At 33.4% G+C, this 20770-nt stretch overlaps 1 protein-coding gene across 2 annotated transcripts; it reads left to right on the top strand.

Annotated features, from left to right (window-relative positions):
* The first annotated feature begins 1461 nt into the window (after positions 1-1461).
* LOC131609146 (E3 ubiquitin-protein ligase BRE1-like 1) lies at positions 1462-19917 on the top strand. 2 transcript variants are annotated; one of them, XR_009285964.1, is made up of 20 exons: positions 1462-1995; positions 2975-3136; positions 3259-3343; positions 6687-6914; positions 7007-7168; positions 9930-10123; positions 10213-10296; positions 11810-11929; positions 12041-12227; positions 12321-12481; positions 12563-12634; positions 14248-14324; positions 14584-14778; positions 15855-15927; positions 16059-16145; positions 16760-16897; positions 16973-17175; positions 17261-17426; positions 19211-19434; positions 19548-19917. XR_009285964.1 is itself a non-coding variant. In XM_058880803.1 (19 exons), the coding sequence occupies exons 1-19, from the start codon at positions 1885-1887 to the stop codon at positions 19340-19342; spliced, it is 2637 nt and encodes an 878-aa protein (XP_058736786.1). In that variant the 5' UTR covers positions 1463-1884; the 3' UTR covers positions 19343-19917. The 2 variants fall into 2 exon arrangements, 1 of the variants encoding a protein (XP_058736786.1); XM_058880803.1 differs by having other exon boundaries at positions 1463-1995; positions 19211-19917.
* Positions 19918-20770: the final 853 nt, after the last annotated feature.

Genomic DNA, 20770 nt, shown 5'->3' with positions numbered 1-20770 from the left:
TAGTCTAAATTATAAATTTAAGGACAAAAAATGTCTTTTGTTGGTTTTTCAAACTCACTTTTCACTTTCCAACTCACTTTTACTTTTTTACTTTTTACTTTTTCACTTTTTCACTTTTCACTTTTCCAACTCATTTTTCACTTTTTACTACATTATTATTATTTCTAATAAATTATTAATCAAAATGTTACAATATTGAATATTAACGGGAACATAAAGTTACTATTTAAAATAGTGAGTATTAACGGGAACATAAAGTTACATATCACAATATTGAATATTATGGGAACATGAAGTTATTGATCACAGTATTGAAAATTAACAGGAACCTGAAGTTAATGATTAAAATAGTAAATATTAACGGGAACATGAAGTTACTGATCACAATATTGAATATTAACGGGAATCTGAAGTTACTGATTAATTAAAATATTGAATATTAATGTGAACATGAAATTACTGATCAAAATAGTGAATATTAACGGAACATAAAGTTAATGATCACAATATTGAATATTAACGGGAACATAAAGTTACTGATCACAATATTGAATATTAACGGAAACTTAAAATTAGTGATCAAAATCTTGAATATTAACGGGAACATGAAGTTACTGATCACAATATTGAATATTAACGGGAACCTGAAGTTACTGATTAAAATATTGAATATTAACGGGAACATGAAGTTATTGATTAAAATATTTAATATTAACATGAACATGTAGTTACTGATCAAAATATTGAATATTAACGGGAACATGAAGTCTACTGATCTAAATATTTTGAAATTAACGACAGGAACATGGAGTTACCGATCAAAATATTGATTATTAACGGTAACATGAAGTTATAAAAGGTTGTTTAGACACAATTTAATTTTGGTGCTTTCAATTTTCTTCCTGAATTTTTTAAGACACAATTTAATGTTTATTATTCTTATTTTTTTCCACAAAATGTTAAGTACTTTTAATATATATTTTTTCTATTAAAATTATATATCTGAAACAAATGTGTTTCCGTACCAGAACCCGTCCGAACGCACGAGTTTGTTACTAGTTTTAGATTTAGGGACTACAACCGGAAAAAATTCAATATTTAAGGATTTTATCCAAAAAAAATACAGGGACAAAAATTAAAAACACACTAACGATCAACCGACTATTTAAGCCTACTATTTTTTTGATAAATAAGAATATTTTTAAATAATAACTTTAACTTATAAGACTAAATATCATATTTATTAAAATATGATATTTCTCAATTTGGTATTACCATAATTATAAAATTTCCGAAAAAAGAGTAAAAAGATACATATTCGTATAGAATCACAATTAATCAACTCAAACATGCTACATCCGTTTCGTTCACTCACGCGATTCACACATTGACCCCTTCCCACACGCATGAACTCACTTATGAAAAAGTACCCTCCAATACTCATCCAAATTACACTTTTACCATTCTTCCAAACAAAAATACAAAGTACCCACTTTAGTTCTCTCTCCCACTTCGTGTGTTTCTCAGAAAGAGAGAATATGCAAAGAAAGAACTTCTAGAGAGAGAAACAGTTAGGAGAGAGAAACAGATTGAAACCTTGTTGCAACAAACTCTCAAACTAGATAGATAGAAAAAGAGTAGTTTAGACGAGTTTATGTTTTTTGTTGTGATTTTTTTTTTCCAGTATTTTGGGTTTTTATTAGGTTGGGTTTGAATTAGGGTTTTTGGAATTGATTGATTAGGGTTTTGTTTTGTAATTGAAGTTTCTGATCGTGTTTAGGGATAACTTTGGTAGTTTGTGAGTGTTTTTTTTTCAATTTAGCTTTTTGAATGTTTTGTGATGAGTGAAGCTAGTGTTTTCTAGGGTTTGTGTGTGGGGTTTCAATGGGGAGTATGGGTGAGTATGCTAGAAAACGGCGTCACTTTAGCTCCTTGTCACCCACACCTGAACTTGCCAAGAAGTTACCATTCTTGCCTGTTTCTGAAGATAAAAAGGTAGCTAAGATTTCAAGTTTTTATATTTTGATGCTTGTGTTTAGTGTGGTTAATTGTTGCTTTTTGCTTGAATTTTACTTGTTGATTTATGTATAATGATTAAGTGGAAATTTGTATCTGTTAAGTTTTATTCTGAAAGTTGCTTATGTTTGATTTTACTTGGTTGCTCATTTATTTTTGTTTGACTAGATAGCTGCTTGCTAGTTCTTTGTTCTTCCATGAAGTCAAAGGTTTTTAAATCAAATTTTTTGTGAAAAATGGTTATGATTTTATATGATAAGTCATATCCTAAACCAATTGTTCTCGATCTCTATAATGATAGAGACCAGTAGTTTCTAGTACTAATTTTTGTAGTTGATCTGCCCTAGAGGTAAGACTTGTTTGATGTTTACCAAGTTATTTTACCGAAACACTCCCTGTCATCTGCCGAGTACACCTATTATCCGTCGGTTTCCCTTTTCTGGTTTCATTTTGCTTAGAATATAAGAAAAAGTTTTATTACGGCCTATCCTTTTGCTCCCACCATTTACTTTTCTAACCTAGGAGTTTAGGAGCCAAACTATGTTGTTGATTGGGAATTGATGAATTTGATGATTGATCAGTTACTCTTAGTTCCAAAGGTGGTAGTTTTACTAGTCTAAAGACTGGAAATTCTTTAACACCCTTAAATCATTCAATCCCGTGATTAGCAATGAACACTGCTGAGTAACTAGAGCAACAATGAGTGATTTAGTTTCATTGTTTATGTAGGATGATACTGATTTAGTTTCATTCCTTCATAAATTATTGCATTTGTATATATTTAATAATCCAAATCTTGTTAAAGATTTTTACCATATGGTAATGAAGGTCACTATATGTCATATATTTAATGCATCAGATAGATTTCATTTATGGATCTACCATATAAGCTGAGCTGTGCTAATAAGAAGTGTCACTATTTGTATTTGAACTTATGCATTCTCTTCTTATGTTTTAGCTTGATATTGCTGTACTTCAGTATCAAAATCAAAAGCTTACACAGAAATTAGAGACTCAGAAGTTAGAATATGCAACTTTTGAGAATAATTTTTTTCAACTGAAGGAGAGGCAACAGTCATATGATTCTACTATAGCAGTAGTCAAGAAGTCTTGGGAGCAGGTAGTTGGTTCAATTTCATTCTGGCTTCCTTCTGTAATATTATATGATTACCTTACTTTTTAGTTTTCTTATTGATTAACATCACTATGGTATACTAATTGTTGTCCATCTTCTAAGCATAGCTGGTTAATGATTTAGAGTCGCGTTCTGCACACACAAGGGAGTCTAACCGCAAAGCATATTCCAGATTTGTATCAAGTACAGATGGTGAGGATCATTTGCTCACGGCCTTTAATTTCTTTTGTTTTCTTGTTAGAAGAATATGTGATTTAATTATTTGTTTAATTGCATGTATTGCCACAATGCATTTTTTATGTTCATTAAATTTGAGCTTTGATTTTTCTCTTTGGCGGATAGGATTAAAAGTTTAATTTAAAGTTGCCTGATTATATAAATTAAGGGACATTGATTGCTAGCAAGTTCATTCTTAATAATATTTTGAAGAGCTTTCAGTGTTGGGTGTAGATTATCAATGCAAACACCAGTTGTATTATATACTTTACCCCTCGGGGTCTTCATTGTGGTCCTTCATGAAGTTACTTACAAGTTTCATTTTGCGTGCCCTATAATTTGAATTTTTGTCAGTATAATCATAAAAATAATTTAAACTACAATTTTGGAATCTTTATTTATTCAACAAACGAGTTAATCTATTTGCTTATCGCTAAGAAATATTTTCCAAGGAGCCAAACGACTTAATCTAATAGCACAGTTTTTTATACCATGCAAAAGCTAATTGTAGCTCCCAGTTGCCTTTATGTCTTGTAGAAATCCTGTTGGAACCTTAATGAGGTCAATACTTTGGCTTTTTGAAATTTTATATGGCCATGATGTTTAATTCTCATTAGGAAATTTTTGCTGTCCTATTAGGGGTTCAACTATTTGGGACGTGAACTTTATGCTATACAGGTTGTATTCGGTGGTTTAATAAATAATGATTAAATGTTGCTTCTATGATTTTACCACAGCATCCCGTGTTTGGCATTACTATTCATAGTGATTGTAATTCCTTTAAGGGTTAGAGCTTTAATTACAGTAGTTCTCATTTAAATTTGGACGTGTATAGATTTGATTGTAATCTGATGTTTCTTTTACAGAACATAATATGGAAATTTAACTTATTCACCAAGTTTGCTCATTATTTTTGTTCAAACCCAGCTCTTGACCTGGGATACATTTTTCTTGACTACTGATTTGTTTCTTTCAAAGTAAGGCATGTTGCTTTTCTTTTTTCATTTGCTGGCTTCGTTAGAAAATCTTTCTTATATATACCTTGTTACATCATGCCTTTGGTTATCAGTTGAGTCTTTCATAGTCACCGGTGTTTGTAATCTAATCCCCGGCTAACCACCAAGTACCGATCCAAGTTTCCTGATATATTGGCTTTACTCCTTGAATCTAACCTTAGGTTGTTAATGCGTAAAATGTTTGCTGATTTGCTAAAAGGATGGAAGCTAGTAAAATGGAATTGGATGATTTTAGGTTCTATTGTTCTAACTGTTTAAATTGGCTAGGATGGAATTGAATGGAACTTGCTGAATGCATTTCATTTTATTAAACTGCATTCCATACCCTTTTTCTTCCTCTCCAGTATTATGTGATGGAACCATCTTTTCTTCCTGTTACATTATAAAAATATTCAAACAATGGAATTGTCATTCATTATGTTTCATTTGAGTCCATTCCATTCCAATAAAGAAAATTTGTGATGGTCCTCCATCTGCCATCGATAGGTTAGGGTGTGCTTAGAAAGGTATTGTGGAGTGCCGCCCTGTTAGAAAGACGGTTTGATATAATTGCCCATATATTCAAGCAAATAAGGATATCTAAATAGAAAGATTTGACTTAATACTTATACTTATGATGGATGAGTGGACACTAAACATGAATGGATTAGTAACGAAAAGATTAGAGAGCAGGAAACACCTACTGCAGAAAATAATAGTCATGCCTTAGGTGATTTTGTATACATGGAGAAGTCTTGTGGAGGTACTTGCAAGTGGTTTAAGGTAGAAAGAGACTTAAGAGTTTTATAGGTAAACTATTAAGGAGGATTTAAATCTAAATCGTTGTCACCAAACATGCTTTATGATAGGACAGTTGACATTGTTTACCTATGTAGTTGACTCAACTAGTAGTAAAAGGCTTCAATGGTTGTAATGAGATTTTAGAGCAGCAATGCTAGATGCGTGCATGTATTATGTCATACTGCTTGCATGGAAATACTCACTGGTCCTTTGATTCCACGACCACGTCCAAAATAGCATTTCCACACCAAGCAAAACACTAGTATAATTAATAGCCATTCATTCATTTTTTCAATGTTTAGAACTATCATTTATGCCTTCTGTTAGTTGTTTACTGGCTATGAAGCCAAGTAGTGTGCAAGAAGTGAATTATTTGGTGCATAATTGTATAACCTTGAAATATTTCCAACAAAACTAGCACTGTTTTCACCTTGATTTACTTTATTGTTTAAAAATATATAATAGGAAACATTATTCACTTATTTATTGATGTGATTACTAGGAGACCAAATGGTTAGCTTAAGCTCATCACACATTTTCTTTTATATTATTTTTGGTAAATCTTTATATTCACTAATAACTAATAATGATAGTAATCAAGAGGTCCACATAAGTTAATGTATTCCACTGTGGATGAGATTTAAGTGAAAACAGATGATTAATTCCTGAAGGGTTCTTCCTCTGTTATCAATAGCATGCTTTATCATCGTAGAGCAGAGGATGTTTGCAATGTAAAATCAATAGGGTCTGTGATAGTATACTGTCTTGCACACATCTTTTGCAACAGTGAGCCCTTCAAAAACCCAGTGGTGCTTTCAGGAAAAGTTCCATTGGTTTGTTTTCCCCTCCTCCTGCGCAACCTATCTTTGTTGCTTTGTTTTCCATTCTAATAATCAATATCAAGTTGGTTGGGGACCACAATGTTGCTTTGTTTTGGGTCAGTTGCTACGCGCTGCCGTTCTGGTTGGGAATTGATGATTATGGGTTCTACCCTGTTACTGCTTCTTGTTACTATTTTTCGGTTACAAGAAAAAATGCAATAAGTCGAATATAGATAAAATTTATGGACAATTTGAATATTTTTCAAATTTTTTTCCTATCATGTTTTCCCTCTTCACTTCTTCCTTCCTTCAAACAAGCAGAAAATTTTAATTTCTGAAGTTCTCATTCTGTTGTATTTTCTTTGGTCATTCCAAATATAGTATCACAATATAAGTATTTTAAGATAGTTTTATATGCAGCAGAAAATCTTAGATGTATATGTTCTTAGGTTTATATTTCAATTATGCTTCATAATTCTTAATGGAGTTTTTTAATCCATCAATACTGCGTTCTACTCAAAGAGGCCTTTGGAAGTTTGAATTACCTTCAGTGATAAGTGCTTCAATACCTATCTTTCTTGAGGTTACAGTTTCTTTGCTTAAATTGCTGAATTTTTTGATATTACATTGGGATATGACATTAATTGTTTATATGTCGGGGAAGTATATCAGCTAATGAGGATTCTTTGATTTGTTTGCCAGATGGTAGTTCGTCTTCTGTTCAAGATGTTTTTCTTAGCCGACTTTTGCAAACTGGTGCAACTGAAAGTTCCTCATCTTCTCACTTCGCAAATGAGATGGAGCAACATAGAGAAATTACTGCTGAAAAAGCTAAAAGCATTTTGAATAATATATTGACATTTATTAATAACTTTCGGTGTTTAAAAGATGGATTTCATACTGCACTACTGAAAAAGCTTCGAGGAGATGGTAATCTATAAGTGCTTAATTATTGTATGTGATTAAGCCTTATTCTCAAAGTGAAGTCTCTTATCTTACTTGGTTACACTGCCTGTTTATAGTTTCATGTGGGCAGATGTTATCCAATGATCTGGAGGTGGAAAGTAAAAACTTGAGATTGACATTAAGTGAACTTCACTTAAAGCACAAGTCTTTAGCAAGTGTTTTCCGAATTCAGAGGGATCTGGATGCAAAAAATAAAGCCGAGCTTAAACAATTAAAAGGTAATTTCTCTCTACTATGATCTTAAGCAATCAATCTTATCCTCATATTGTAAGATATACCATGAAATCTATAAAGTGACATGTTTCAAGTACAAAATAGAAATAAAGTTGAAAAGTGTATAGAAATTTCAATGGCTGTAGAGTATGCATATGAAATCTATAAAGTGACTTGTGTACTTGAGTTATATTTTTGGTAAGAAGTTGAGGGTTTAATATGTTTGATACTCCCTCCGCTCCGTTATAAGTATTGATTTTTGGTTACTTCTTAATTGTCGTTTTCAAAGTTCAAGGTAGTATTAGTTATGGTTTTTGTGAGGATTATCCCCAAAGTAATCAAACACAATATCTTATGTAGGATCGGTAGCTGGTAGACTGGCGTAAGATCGTATAATTAGGATCGTAGCACGTCACATAAATTCTGACTAAAGCGCAAACTTGTAATTTCACATATACCCCATACAGAAATTTCAATGGCTGTAGAGTATGCATATGACCATGGTTGTGTTTACTTGAGTTATATTTTTGGTAAGAAGTTGAGGGTTTAATATGTTTGATACTCCCTCTGCTCCGTTTTAGGTATCGATTTTTGGTTACTTCCTAACTGTCGTTTTTAAAGTTCAAAGTAGTATTAGTTATGTTTTTTGTGAGGATTATCCCCATTGTAATCAAACACAATATCTTATGTAGGATCTGTAGCCGGTAGGCCGGCGTAAGATCGTAAAACTAGGATCGTAGCACGTCACATAAGTTCTGACTGAAGCCAAAACTTGTAATTTCACATATACTCCATCCGTTTAAAAATGAATGCTGTTTAAGGTTTTTTCACATAGATTAAGGAATACAATAAAGTAGTCCAAAGAAACTGCACTTCTATTAAATTTAACTTATTAATGTGTTGGAAGATGTGTAAATAATAATTAACGGTCATAAGTGAAAAAATATCATTCATTTCTACATTGAAAAGTGAGAATTAAATTCATAAACTACACTTATTTTGAAATGGAGGGAGTAAACACTTACAAAAGCATAAAAAATTATAATACACGGTCAAAATAACCTACAAAATCACAATATTCAATCAGTTCCATAAGTTAATAACAAAATGAAAGATAAAACAGAGTAGTTGCAAGGAGAAGATGTTAAACAAAATGAAAACAGTGATGAAGGACGGTGTCGCAGGGAGAAGAGGACGCCGTCGCAATGAGGACGGTTGGGGGCGACGATAGCAGATGGGTAGGACGGATTGTTGTAGTTGCAGAGAAAAATGGGGAAGGGGAACGTTGAAGTCGCAGAGAAAGGGAGAAAGCCGTCTGTGTTTTAGGGTTAGAGAATGGAACTCAGAATTTCATTTTAATTAAACCGTTTTTTCAAATAAAAACCTGACTTGGTCTGAAAGGCCCAACAAAATATTCCTGCTAAAAGATCTAGATCCCGACCATGCCTGCTACCAAGAACAGTTTTGCTGTGATTTTAGGATTCTGCGATCCTACGGCCCAACACACAATCTTGACTAACTTGATTATCTCTCTATTGATGAGAGGGGAAAAGGGTGAAATGAGATAATAAGTAATTAGGGGTATTATAGGCAAAAGAAAAATTATTTCTTGAAAATCAACAAACTTTATTAGCTTCCTTTAAATGCCAATTAAAAGGTAGTATTTTTTAGGGATTTGCCAAAATCCCGGTTGATTCTTGCCTGCTTTGCATGTGGTATATAATGCATCTTAATTAAATGACTTGGGATCTTTCAATAGAGTAAAGAAGAAAAAATTTACCAATCGTTAGTTGGTCCAGTGGTGATTGGCGCTGGACTTGGTAGGGAGAACCACGGTTCGATCCCCCGCAACTGCGATCGGAAGGGGGCTGAACCCACTTGTTGCCAGAACTGACCCGCGAATCGGATTAAACCGATGGTGAAAAACCTAAGAAGAAAAAAATCAATTATGGATATGATAAGACATCATTTGAAGTAGTAAAAATTATAACCTCACAAAAAAAGAAAACAGGACTTCAAATTCAACGGAAATAACAACTCACCTTGAGCTAAACACTGGAGTTATGTCATAATAGGGTGTTAATTCACATAAAATTTGAATGGGCAAAATTGCCTCCTTGTCTATACGTCATTACTTTTAAGTTCAAAAGATGTCAAGAAAAATTGTTGGAAAGTAGGGCACACGCCAAAGCAGGTCAAGGAAAACAACACGCACTGAGCTTGGGCATTATAAGCACATGTTGGTGGGTGAATAGACTCTTTTGCCTTCATCATTTAGATTAATAGCAGTGGGTCTCTTGCCCTTATACTATCGCTACAGAAGAGGCGTCTATGACTCACTCTTTGAGTGGGTGACTTAATTAAGTTTTTATTTTGTACAGGGTGCATTTTATGCTATATTTCACAATTTGAGATTCAAACCATGATTTTGAAAACCATGAACAAATGTATAAATAGTAGATGGTCTTAGGTCTATTAGAATTCCAATGGCACTTGAGCAAACTTAACTTTAGGAAAGAGGCTGGATATCATACAAACTGAGACCTAATAGAAGAATTGAATGATTTTGTTCATTCAAGTAGAGTAAAGTTTGAGTGCATAGGAACATTTGTAACATATATTATATAAACTATTACAATTCTGTTTGTTCTCTTTCTGAGGACAAGAGTGAAAAATTAATTTACTCCTAATAGTAATTTAAATTATGCTTTGAAGGTTGGCATTTAATATAAAATTCATTTTTCTTGCTCTCAATGACTTACTTAGGAGAACTGGAAAGCATGGTCTCAGAGTTAGAAGAAAACAATCACAAACTTGCAACTCTTATGGTAGAAAAGGATGCAGCCAAAGGGGCAGTTCTGCCAGTATTAACTGTTGGGAATACACACATTCCTAATGATAAGATCAGAGACAAACAAAAGGATTTACAAGATATGGAATCTACTTTGAAGGAGCTACTGGTATAATTTCTGATTTTTTAAATATATATTTTTTTTAATTTGGTTGTGTAATTTATTGGATATTTTATCTTAATTATTGAATTTCTTAGAACCAAGCTTCAACACGATTAGTGGAACTGAAAAGTCTTCATGAGGAAAGAATAAGGTTATTGCAGCAGTTGTGTGATCTACAGGTTTGTTTTCATTGTTTAATTCTCTACTTTGGTATTTTCACCCATATAGTTCCCTATCCCGCATCTGGAATCTGTCATGTAATATATTTTATATTTGTTAAATAATTAATGCTATATATGGACTATTTTTTACACCAATACTATACAGACTATAAGTTAATAAAAACTAAAAATAACAATTGAGTCTGGTTATTAAATAATTTAGTCTAGACATAGTTAATACTATACGTATACATTCTATTTAACTTCATATTTTTGTTACTATTTTATGAAGTATATACCCACTTCATAGTCACCGAATTCGCTTCCCTAACAAGGGAACTGTGAATTTGTTTGCTGGTACTGATTCACAGTACTTTTGCGGTTTGGTTCATCCAAATTCGTCTAGAATTTGCAGAAGACAACATAGCAGAAAGATGGAAGAGAGAACCGTAAAAAAATCTCACAGGTTTTACGTTTCCAGTTTTGAATTCCAGCTTTATTATTGCATATGAAGCAAGAAATCGGAAGGGGCAATTTCGTACTTGGTTTCCACACCCATCCTCTGATGAATTGCAGTGGAGAAGAACTGAAGGAAAGATGAGTGAAGAAGATGAAGGGTTTCTTTTGGAAGAAAAGAAGATGAAGGGTTAATTAATAAGAAACTCATATTATTTTTTTAAGGAAGGGACTCATTTATTTGGTAAAGATAATGTAGTGCTTTTTGACTGAAAAACTATTATTATTTTTGGTGACTGTCGGACAATCCATTTTCATGATGACTTCAGTATTCTCATAAAAATAGTGGCCAGTTTAGTATTTAATTATTTGTAAATTGATTGCTGTTTTTTAAATGAATGTTAACTACACTTATTATTTTTTTTTTTTTGAAAAAATGTTAATTACTCTTCTTGATAAGACATGCATAGATACCTGAAGTATTAATAGTAGTAAAAAAAATATTATTTTGAAATATGGAATCAAATCAGTGGAGGAAAAGAAATAATAATATGGTTCTGATTCTAGGCCCAAACCACTTATCACTTATTAGAGGCCCATGATTCACTTTATGTAAATAAAAATAAAATAAGAATTTAAACCCTAGCTAACAAGAGATACACGTCGTGAGTATTAATGTTGAAGAAGGTTGGAAGTGCTGAACTTGTCAGAAAATGCGAAAGATGATCGGAAAACCTGGATGGAGTGATTCCAGAGTGGAAAGAAGACTGTCGAAAAAAGTGAGGAAGTCTAGTTTACCTATTGTTTTTGAGCGTGCTCTTCCCCTTTCCTGGTATGATCTGTAGCACGCGCCCAACATTGTGATTTGGGCAGCGGCCTCTATGACCGAACCTTGAATATGCGGCGTTACTGCTGCAGTACAGTGTCCATTCTGCCCGCCTCTATAGTGCCACTATTTAGCACTATTGACACCCTAGGTTTTACTATTTTTTATTATTATGATGTTATACACATTTGTTTGTATATTTTCCTTTTCTATCACAGCATAATTTTTGACTTCAAATGATTACATCAGAACACATTGAAGAATTTGAAGTGTATTACCTCTTCCCATGCGTTCCAATTGGTTAAAGATCAGATAGAAAAATCAAAATCGGAAGTGCAGGAGTATCAGGCCTTATATGAGAAACTACAGGTTGTTACTGGTCGGTAGTTTCATTTGTTCCTTGTGATTGTTATCCCATTTGCTAGGATATATTTCTGATGATGACATTCCTGCTCCGGATTATGCTATATATACTTGTAGGCTGAGAAGGATAATCTTGCATGGAGGGAGAGGGAGTGGTACATTAAAAATGATTTAGCTGATCTTTTTCAAAGATCTGTGACTGTTTCTGATCTTAGAGTTGCTGATATACGCACTGAGATACAGAAAATTATCAAGCAAAAAAATGTGATTGAAAACAAGCTTAAAGAGGAAGCAAGAGAACAGGGTTGGTATTTCCCCTCTTTTGCTTGTAAAGCATGATATTCGACTCCTTTATGGTTATAATTATTGATGATGCATTTGCCTGCCTTCGCTTCAGGAAGGAAAGAAATTATTGCTGAATTTAAATCTCTGCTTTCTTCGTTTCCTGAGGAAATGGGATCCATGCAAAGTCAACTTAGCAAGTATAAAGAATCAGCTTCAGATCTCCATTCTCTGCGTGCAGATGTGCATTCTATTTCCGGTACTCTTGATCGGAAGGTTGGTGTTTGCTTACATGAACTGTACCTATTGGCAACATAATATCACAGTTCCTTATGAATGTTTGTTTCTAAATACCAGGTAAAAGAATGTGACACATTATCTGTTAGGTCTGCTGGTCAACTTGCTGAGATAAACAGACTGCTTGCTGTGGTATGTTGATCTTTTTGCTCTTGGAAAAAAAACAGTTATACTGGGTTGTTATTCTTCAAACTCGCCCCGTCCTATTTGTAATCTATTGTTGTTTCTTGAAATTTCTGTGACGTAGATGCCAGTATTATGTACCAATCATAACATAAAAAGGTTCTGCAATATAGCTTGTATTTTTATCATTGAAAGGTGTCATTTTTCCTTATTATTATTGAGTGTAAGTTACATGTTGTTAATAGTCTCTTAGTAGTGACTTTATGTGTAGGCAGCCGACACGTAGCTTCCAATTTCTTTGGGCCTGCAACCTTCTGCAGACATGGTGTTCCTCAAATATACCAGACTATGTTGAACAAATCTATATTTCTTTTTATCCACCTTCAATTTATCTTGTAATACTTGGAGGACCTTCCTCAAGTGAGTGACATGGATTTCCACATTTCGGCTGTAAATGAAAATGCCATCAAAGAAGTCCAGTACAAATTTCCTAAGAAGTAGCTTGAGTATTTCATTCGTGAATGATTGGAATGTAGATGGTTCCCCCTTTTTTTCAGAATATCAAGTAGATGGTGCACCTGATATTCCAAAAGTCATTACCAGACACATAGCGCCCTTCACGTTGTCCAAATAAAGTCTTCATAGCATCTTAGAAAACACTTTAGAATGCCTAGTTCAGAGCCCTATAGTCCACACAAAATCTCCACCTGTCATCCTTTTCCTTTACCAGGTTCATTGGACTAGAATATGAGTAATACATGTTCTAATAATGCTTGCTACCAATGCCTTATTCACTTAACCTTTCAGTCTCAACCTTTTGGTAGTTAGGGTACCTATTGGGTCTAATATTACGGGTATGGCTTGTGGTAATCCTTTGGGTGCTTTCGAAACATCTTCAACTCATGCCGAACCTCTTCTACAGCCTCTGACATTTCTTCTTTGCCAGAATAACCTGTTATGGCATTGCAGTCAACAATTAAACTCTGATCTTGTTTATCATTTTATTGAAACTACAGACACTATAGTCTATGCTGTATCAAAATATGCATTGTAATGTTAGGACCTGTGATCCGATTCTATAGGTTTTCTCTCATTCAACATTTTTCATTTGATAATAAATATTGATTGATGCCTCTATTATTAGTTCTGTCTTATGAAGAATAATTTTAATTACTATTTATAATGTATGTCAAGTCATATAAGTGGTTGCTGTCAGGTTTGAATGTATTGAAGGATAGAATTATCTAAGTTAGTAGAAGCCCCACTGTAACAGGTCTAAACCCTGTCACACTGAAGCGTTCCTCTCTAACTGAGCTGTGATCTAACTAACTGACTGACCGTCAGTCACTAAACTGGTTATAGCCAATCTCTCCCTATCCTTTAGGCATCCTTTAAATGGGATTAACCTCTATTGTAGTTGCAACAGATTTGATTCAATCAAATTTGAGAAGCTGAATAGAGCATTATGTTCATACATCTCCACACTTTCTGCATCTATGAATAATTGCAAATTACAGTTTTAGAAATTATATTAGTATGAGTATGAAGGCAGATAGAGGTGACTCTGTATTCCGTCTTTTCCTTTTCTTGTTATAATAAACTTTCCTTTGTTTTTGATACAGGTTCAAGATTTGCGAGTGACTCAGGATGAGATGAAGTTGATACTGCAAATGTATAGACACGAGACGATTGATTCAAGGTTTGAGTTTCAATTCTCAACTTGAATTCATATGATCTTCGAATTGTTCTAGTTTGTATTTTTTAAAACTTGGCTTTAACATTACAAGGAATATTCTTGACGCACAATTTCCAAAACTTAAGATAATAAATTTTTTGAAAAATGACATGTAAAAGCTATGACCATTTTTGTTTAGCCAATGACGAGGTAAAATGATGTGTCTCATCCTTAAGTGCATGAAGCAGGATATGTGGAACACTAACATAAATCTATGTCTCAGGGATGTCATGGAAGCAAGGGAAGCAGAATACAGAGCATGGGCACATGTTCAAAGTTTGAAATCATCTCTTGATGAGCACAACTTAGAACTTCGAGTTAAAACCGCAAATGAATCAGAAGCCAGATCACAGCAAAACCTTGCTGCAGCTGAAGCTGAGATCGCAGACATGAGACATAGATTAGATGATTCTAAAAGGTTAATCTCCATTTAAGTGTTATTAATTGAGAGTATCCTCTAATCTGATGTGCTACTCAGTTTTTTCCAATTGTTGCCTTAAGACACATATATCTATTTTATTTGCCTTGTGCATCTTTGATGAAGTGTTGCAAATGTTTGCATGTACTTTTGCTCTTCTATCTTTTTGGTTATTTGGTTTTGTTTGTCAAGAATAGAGATAGTTTATGATAGTTGGTTCATATGATCTTTTAATTTGTCCTCTCCTATCCTCATTATAGATTCATTGAATGAATTTTTTCATACCTAGTCTCTATTGATTATGGTTTCTAGAGTTGTTATTTAGGAAACATGGCCTCATATTTTTTATACGCTTTTCTGCAAAAGTTTTTGCATGCTTCCAATTATTGAAACCAAGTTACTTTGTCGTTTTTCCGTAAATGTTCATTATATGTTGAAGTTATAGGTTTTGGATTAAAGGAGAGAAATAACACGTACTTTGAATATTATTGATGATAGGTTCATACTAACATGATACAAAAGAATAACACTAGCCCCTATTTATAAAGATACAAGACTCATAATCATAAATAAACAAGAAAATAAAAAAACACATATAATGTTCATACCTAAGTAATATGGAAACTGTTAAGAGTTCAAAGTAGAGTTCAAATTTAAGAAGCTATTGTTTTTTATGTTTATGAGTACTTCCATCAAATCTTCCAATCCAAGGACAAAGATGGTTCAGGATAATAAGTCTTAAGATGGTTCAGGATAATAAGTCTTAAGATGGTTCAGGATAATAAGTCTTAAGAAATGTATCTACAGTCATTCTCATACCTTTGGAAGCATTGGAGTCTCTTCAGCAGAATAGTGACTTACGTTACACTTTGCTTTTCTTCGGTTGATGAATGCATTTTTAATTTTTTTCCGTAAGTAGACTCAAAATTGATGCACACAATGTGAAAGCATGTAAAAGATTTCATGAATCAATGTTTTCGATCTTCTGTTTTCAATTGTATGCTTTAGTTCTACGGTATAATTGCTAATAGTAATCACAGATAATTTTTCTAACGCATGCTGTTTGGTCTTTTCAGGGAGATGTGTAAAATGTCTGATATGTTGAGATCTAAAAATGAAGAAAATGAAGCCTACTTATCTGAAATAGAGGTTGAATTTCTTTTCTTGAAGGAACAGAATTCTTTCCACATGACACTTTTGTCTAATTATTCAGTTTGTAAAATTTTTCCATTTTTTACAATGTTACTATTTACCTATCTCGGCGGATGATTTCCCTACAGACTATTGGACAAGCATATGATGACATGCAAACCCAAAACCAACATCTGTTGCATCAGATTACTGAGAGAGATGATTACAATATTAAGGTATTTATCTTAAAATAGGTTGCACTGATATAAGTGTAATTTGAAAATCATTCTAATTTAATTTAACGTTTTTATCATTTTCATATAAACAAGACTCAAGTTTCAGTTTGGAAACCTGTAATTAGATATGGATAAGAATTTAAGATTTTTTCCGAATTTACGGAAAAAAATCCTCTTCTCCAGCTGTTATCGATAAACAATAGAAGATGAGCAGACAAGAATACGATGAACTAAATAGAAATGAAATTGAACAAGCTGACTAAGCAGCTCTTCAAGAGATGCATTATGTTGGGCATGCTCTCTTTTGTACTACAAAAAATTCCTTGCATATCAAATTTCATTCAATAACCATCAAAGGTTGTATGGTTGAGGGCTGACTGTAAAATCAAATGAAATATGGAGTATTTTAATTTTAAATTTGATTTCACAGCCAAAGAAAATTCTGGATTTGGGCTTGGTTCATGTCATATTGAAATAATCAGATATTATTTGCCTAGAGCAAATTAATTGAATTTGTGAATAATTATTTTTTACATGTGTATTTATGTTTTTTTATGGTGATATATGCTGTTTTTATTGGTTGCATTTTGATGTATGTTGCACCTCTATTGTAGCTTGTTTTAGAAGGTGTAAGGGCTAGACAAAAACAGGATTCTTTGATTTTGGAGAGGCGATTAATGGAACAAGAGAACCAGCAATCAAATGTATCCTTGAATTTATGCAATACCAAAGCTGCAAGAATTGAAGACCAGGTAGCTCGATCTTGATATAAATCATACGTTGTTAGTTGCGAATTTGGAATTGATTTCTGTTTACTTGATATACAGTCGAGGTTTTGCTCAGATCAGATTCAAAAACTTGAGGACAACAAACTTCAAAGTTCTGGCTGTTTGGAAAATACACAAAGAAGGCTATCAGATATTAGACCATCATCGCAACAGGTTAGGGAATCAGTGGTGGAACTGCAAGCTAGAATTACCAGTAGTCGGGTAACTCGTATGGAGTTACAGACCGAACTTGAGAAAGAAAGGTATTTAGTCTAGAATATATTCAAGTTATTCTCTTCAAATGTTACTAGTGCACAAAAGTTATGGAGTTTGTCTTTTTGTTACTAGGTTTGCCCAAAAAACAGTAGAGGAAGATCTGGAGGTTGCTAGGAGAAACTTGTCACAACTTAAAGCACAAAATGAGGATTCCTCGGTAACTGATAAGCTTCAACAGGAACTTGGAGAGTACAGGGAAATTGTTAAGTGCAGTATCTGTCGAGACAGGACAAAAGAGGTAACTTTTTCATTCCTGTTTGAGCTTTTAGATGAATTTATTGAAGTTTGTTAAGCTGCAACTGATGCTGGAGTATCAACAATGGGATATGCCTCAGTTGACTAACTGAGCTCCCTGTGGCCCTGTGAGTGGAAATCCCACGTGGAACATCATGTGTTTAGTGTCAAGCTGACGTCAGAATTGGAGTTACCTCCTTATAGGTTTCCTTTATTTTCCCATTTAGGAACACATTTCTTACATCAAACTGTTGCAACTCCTAACCATAATTGGAAGCAAGAGATCATATTACCCGAATTTTATTCATTTTGGAATTTGCAGTTAGGACAAACGTCTCTAAATAATCAATTCCGTTGGGTTTTTGTGAAACCTATGGCTACCAATCTTGCTCTATAAATCTTGATCAACCCATCAACTTACTTGACTATATACGACTCTAAGCCCATTTGCAACCAAAAGCTTTTTCCCTTTTGCCAAAGTAACTGACTCCCACGTTTTTATTCTTCTCCAATGTCTCCAACTCTATATCCATGGTCTGTTTCCAACTTTTATCCAGGACTACAAAGAGAGTTTTGGGTTTGTGAGCAGGTATGGTGGCTGTTTGGTACACTTATTATTTACTGTTTGGGTTTCTATTTCATTGTGAGGGTGGGTCTCTACTTCATTTTGAGTGATTGGACAAATATCCTGTAATGTTGAACAATCTGATGTTAAAAAGTTGGACTGTACTCTTGAGCGTGCATTGATTCAAGAATGGCTTTTTCCCTTTTCTGGAACACCATTTTTTTTCCAGATCTTGTATCAATTTCAGATTCATGTTCGGTTTCAGGCGATTAGAATAAAACAAGGTTGTTTTGATTTAGGCTGAGGTACATATCCTTAACTTCCCTTAAATTTTACCCCTGAAAATATTCGTGTGAAACAAGCTTCCTCCCCTGGAAAGGGTGCATCCTGTTACATCTCCAATGCCAGTCACAATTACAAGTGTACGATCTGCAGTAACTACTTATTGCTAGGAGTAGGGGAGAATCCAGAGAACTATTTAGGTATCATAAGGCTTGTGGCAATGTAGTCTTAAATCCAGACTAGGGTGAAAGGGATTTTTAAGAAGATAATAAATCTAAACAAAGGTGAAAAATATGTTTTACTCAGCCTTTTTGATCCACTGATAACCAGCTTAGATACCACTTGATAAGAATCCAAGTCCATGACGAATCCTCAATTATAAACTAGCTATTAAGGGGGAAGAACCAAGCCACATAAATACTCCACTGAGCATCCTCAATTATTAGGCACCCCATAATATTCAAGTCCCTATCACTCTGCACCATGTGCACTTTATTTTTATATTTTCCTGTGTAATATTGCAATACCTTTTTCTTTTCGCATTCTGATATTTGTCATTATAAATTGATTAACGTTTGAAGTTCTCTATCTTCCCCTTTCTCTTTTCATTTTTAAGATTAATTTTTCTATGAAACCAAATGAAAATTTATGGTTTCAGATATTTTTTGGGTGTATGTTTGTCTTTAATAAACTTAATTAAGCCTACAGTTGCATTATTTTAGATTGATATCAGTTCCGTCAACAAGGAAGAAATATTAATCCACAGATACTTCTTATACTTGGATAAAGCTACCATGTGATTTCCCCATTTCCTTAATTTATTTTGCTGCACTACTGTATGGTTGGATTGATTGTAAGCAATATGATCTATTGTGAATTAAAATTTGGAAAAATATATCTCCTTTTTGGGTGTTTCCTCATATTTTCAAATTTTTTGTTAGGTGGTAATTACAAAATGCTACCACTTGTTCTGCAACTCATGCATCCAAAAAATTGCTGGGAGTCGGCAGCGCAAATGTCCCCAATGTAGTGCATGCTTCGGGGCCAATGATATTAAGCCGGTTTATTTGTAACTATGTTCCACCGCTGAGATCAGGAACATTGGCAACAATCCTTGAGTGCCCTGTCTCCTTTTCTTTTGTACCATAAATGATTCTTTTTGCCGGTACTTGAAGTTTCTTAGTACCACATGTACTCTTTCTTGAATATGGGATGTTTGGCACTACTTTCATCGAAAAGAATTTGAAGCCACCAGAAAAGTGAAATCTGCCTTTGCAGGTTTATCATAATTCTTCTTCCAATGAGATTTGGAGAGGCCATGAAGGTTGTTGCTCTTTGACTGTACAATTAATATTTCAAAATATTGGTTGCCTGAATTGGCCATGATGGCTTTATGCCTTGGAAATTAACTCATAAGAGAGTAATGATCAATGTCTTACTCTTTAGATCAATAGTTCTTTTTGCTGCTGCTATGGCAGAAGTTCAAATTTTTGCTTCAGAGAGGCTTGTGTTGTACTTGTATATATCTTAGATTTATAAGGAGTTCGTTCAATTTTGGTTTATTATAGCTTGTAATCTTATACATGATATGCCAAAATATCATTGTAATTGATGTGTTGTAATCTATGAATGTTCATTTTATCTTTCATTATAGTTTTTATTCTAGATTATATCTTCCCGCTTGCATTTTTTTATATTGGTAAGTTGTTGGACTCTGAACCTTTCAACTCTGTTCAAAATGTGCAACTTGTTGAAATGGCTGTAATTCTTATACTTACCAATATGGGGTAAGTTAGTGTTTTAAAAGATATAAATGCGTTTTAGAGAAATGATTTTTTTTTGCCTATATAGTGGTGACATGACAGCTGATAGATATTTAATTATTTAATTGTTTGATTGAGGACTAGGTGAGTAAAAGAAATATGTCTGAAAGTCAATTTGAATGAATTTTAGTTTTCCTGAAGAATATTTTCGTAGTTGTACGTAGGGGTGGAAATAGGCCAGGCCAATAATAGAGGCCTATAGGCTAGCCTATATAGGCTCAGGTCAGACCACATTATTTTTAAATAGAAAAGACCTAGGCTTCTTTATAAGTCTATTTAGTTTAAAAGGTTAGGTCTCAGGCCCTTAAAAAAGCTTTAGCCTATTTAGTTTAAAAGGCTAGGTCTCAGGCCCTTAAAAAAGCTTTTTAAGCCTGCCTATTTAAATAAACAAGAATATTTTTTTTATGATCATTATATTATGTTGTACTTTTGAATTAAAATACATAAATAAAGTATAAAACTTAGTTATCTTGAAGAACTTGTGAAAATAAGATGAAAACACCATATGAACATTATTTTCGTAAGTTTTCTTAAGCAAATAATCTCCTAGAATTTATGCAAATACGTAAGTTAAAGTAAGTTAGTCTATTTAAACATTATTTTAATTGCATATTTACATATGTCTAAAATAAATAGGCTTTTATGTAGGCTAGAAGGCTACCCAGGCCTTAGAAAAGG

The sequence above is a fragment of the Vicia villosa genome, linkage group LG6, assembly GCF_029867415.1.
Source record: "Vicia villosa cultivar HV-30 ecotype Madison, WI linkage group LG6, Vvil1.0, whole genome shotgun sequence".
NCBI classification, from domain to species: domain Eukaryota; kingdom Viridiplantae; phylum Streptophyta; class Magnoliopsida; order Fabales; family Fabaceae; genus Vicia; species Vicia villosa.
This window is presented reverse-complemented; position numbering and strand designations above follow the sequence as displayed.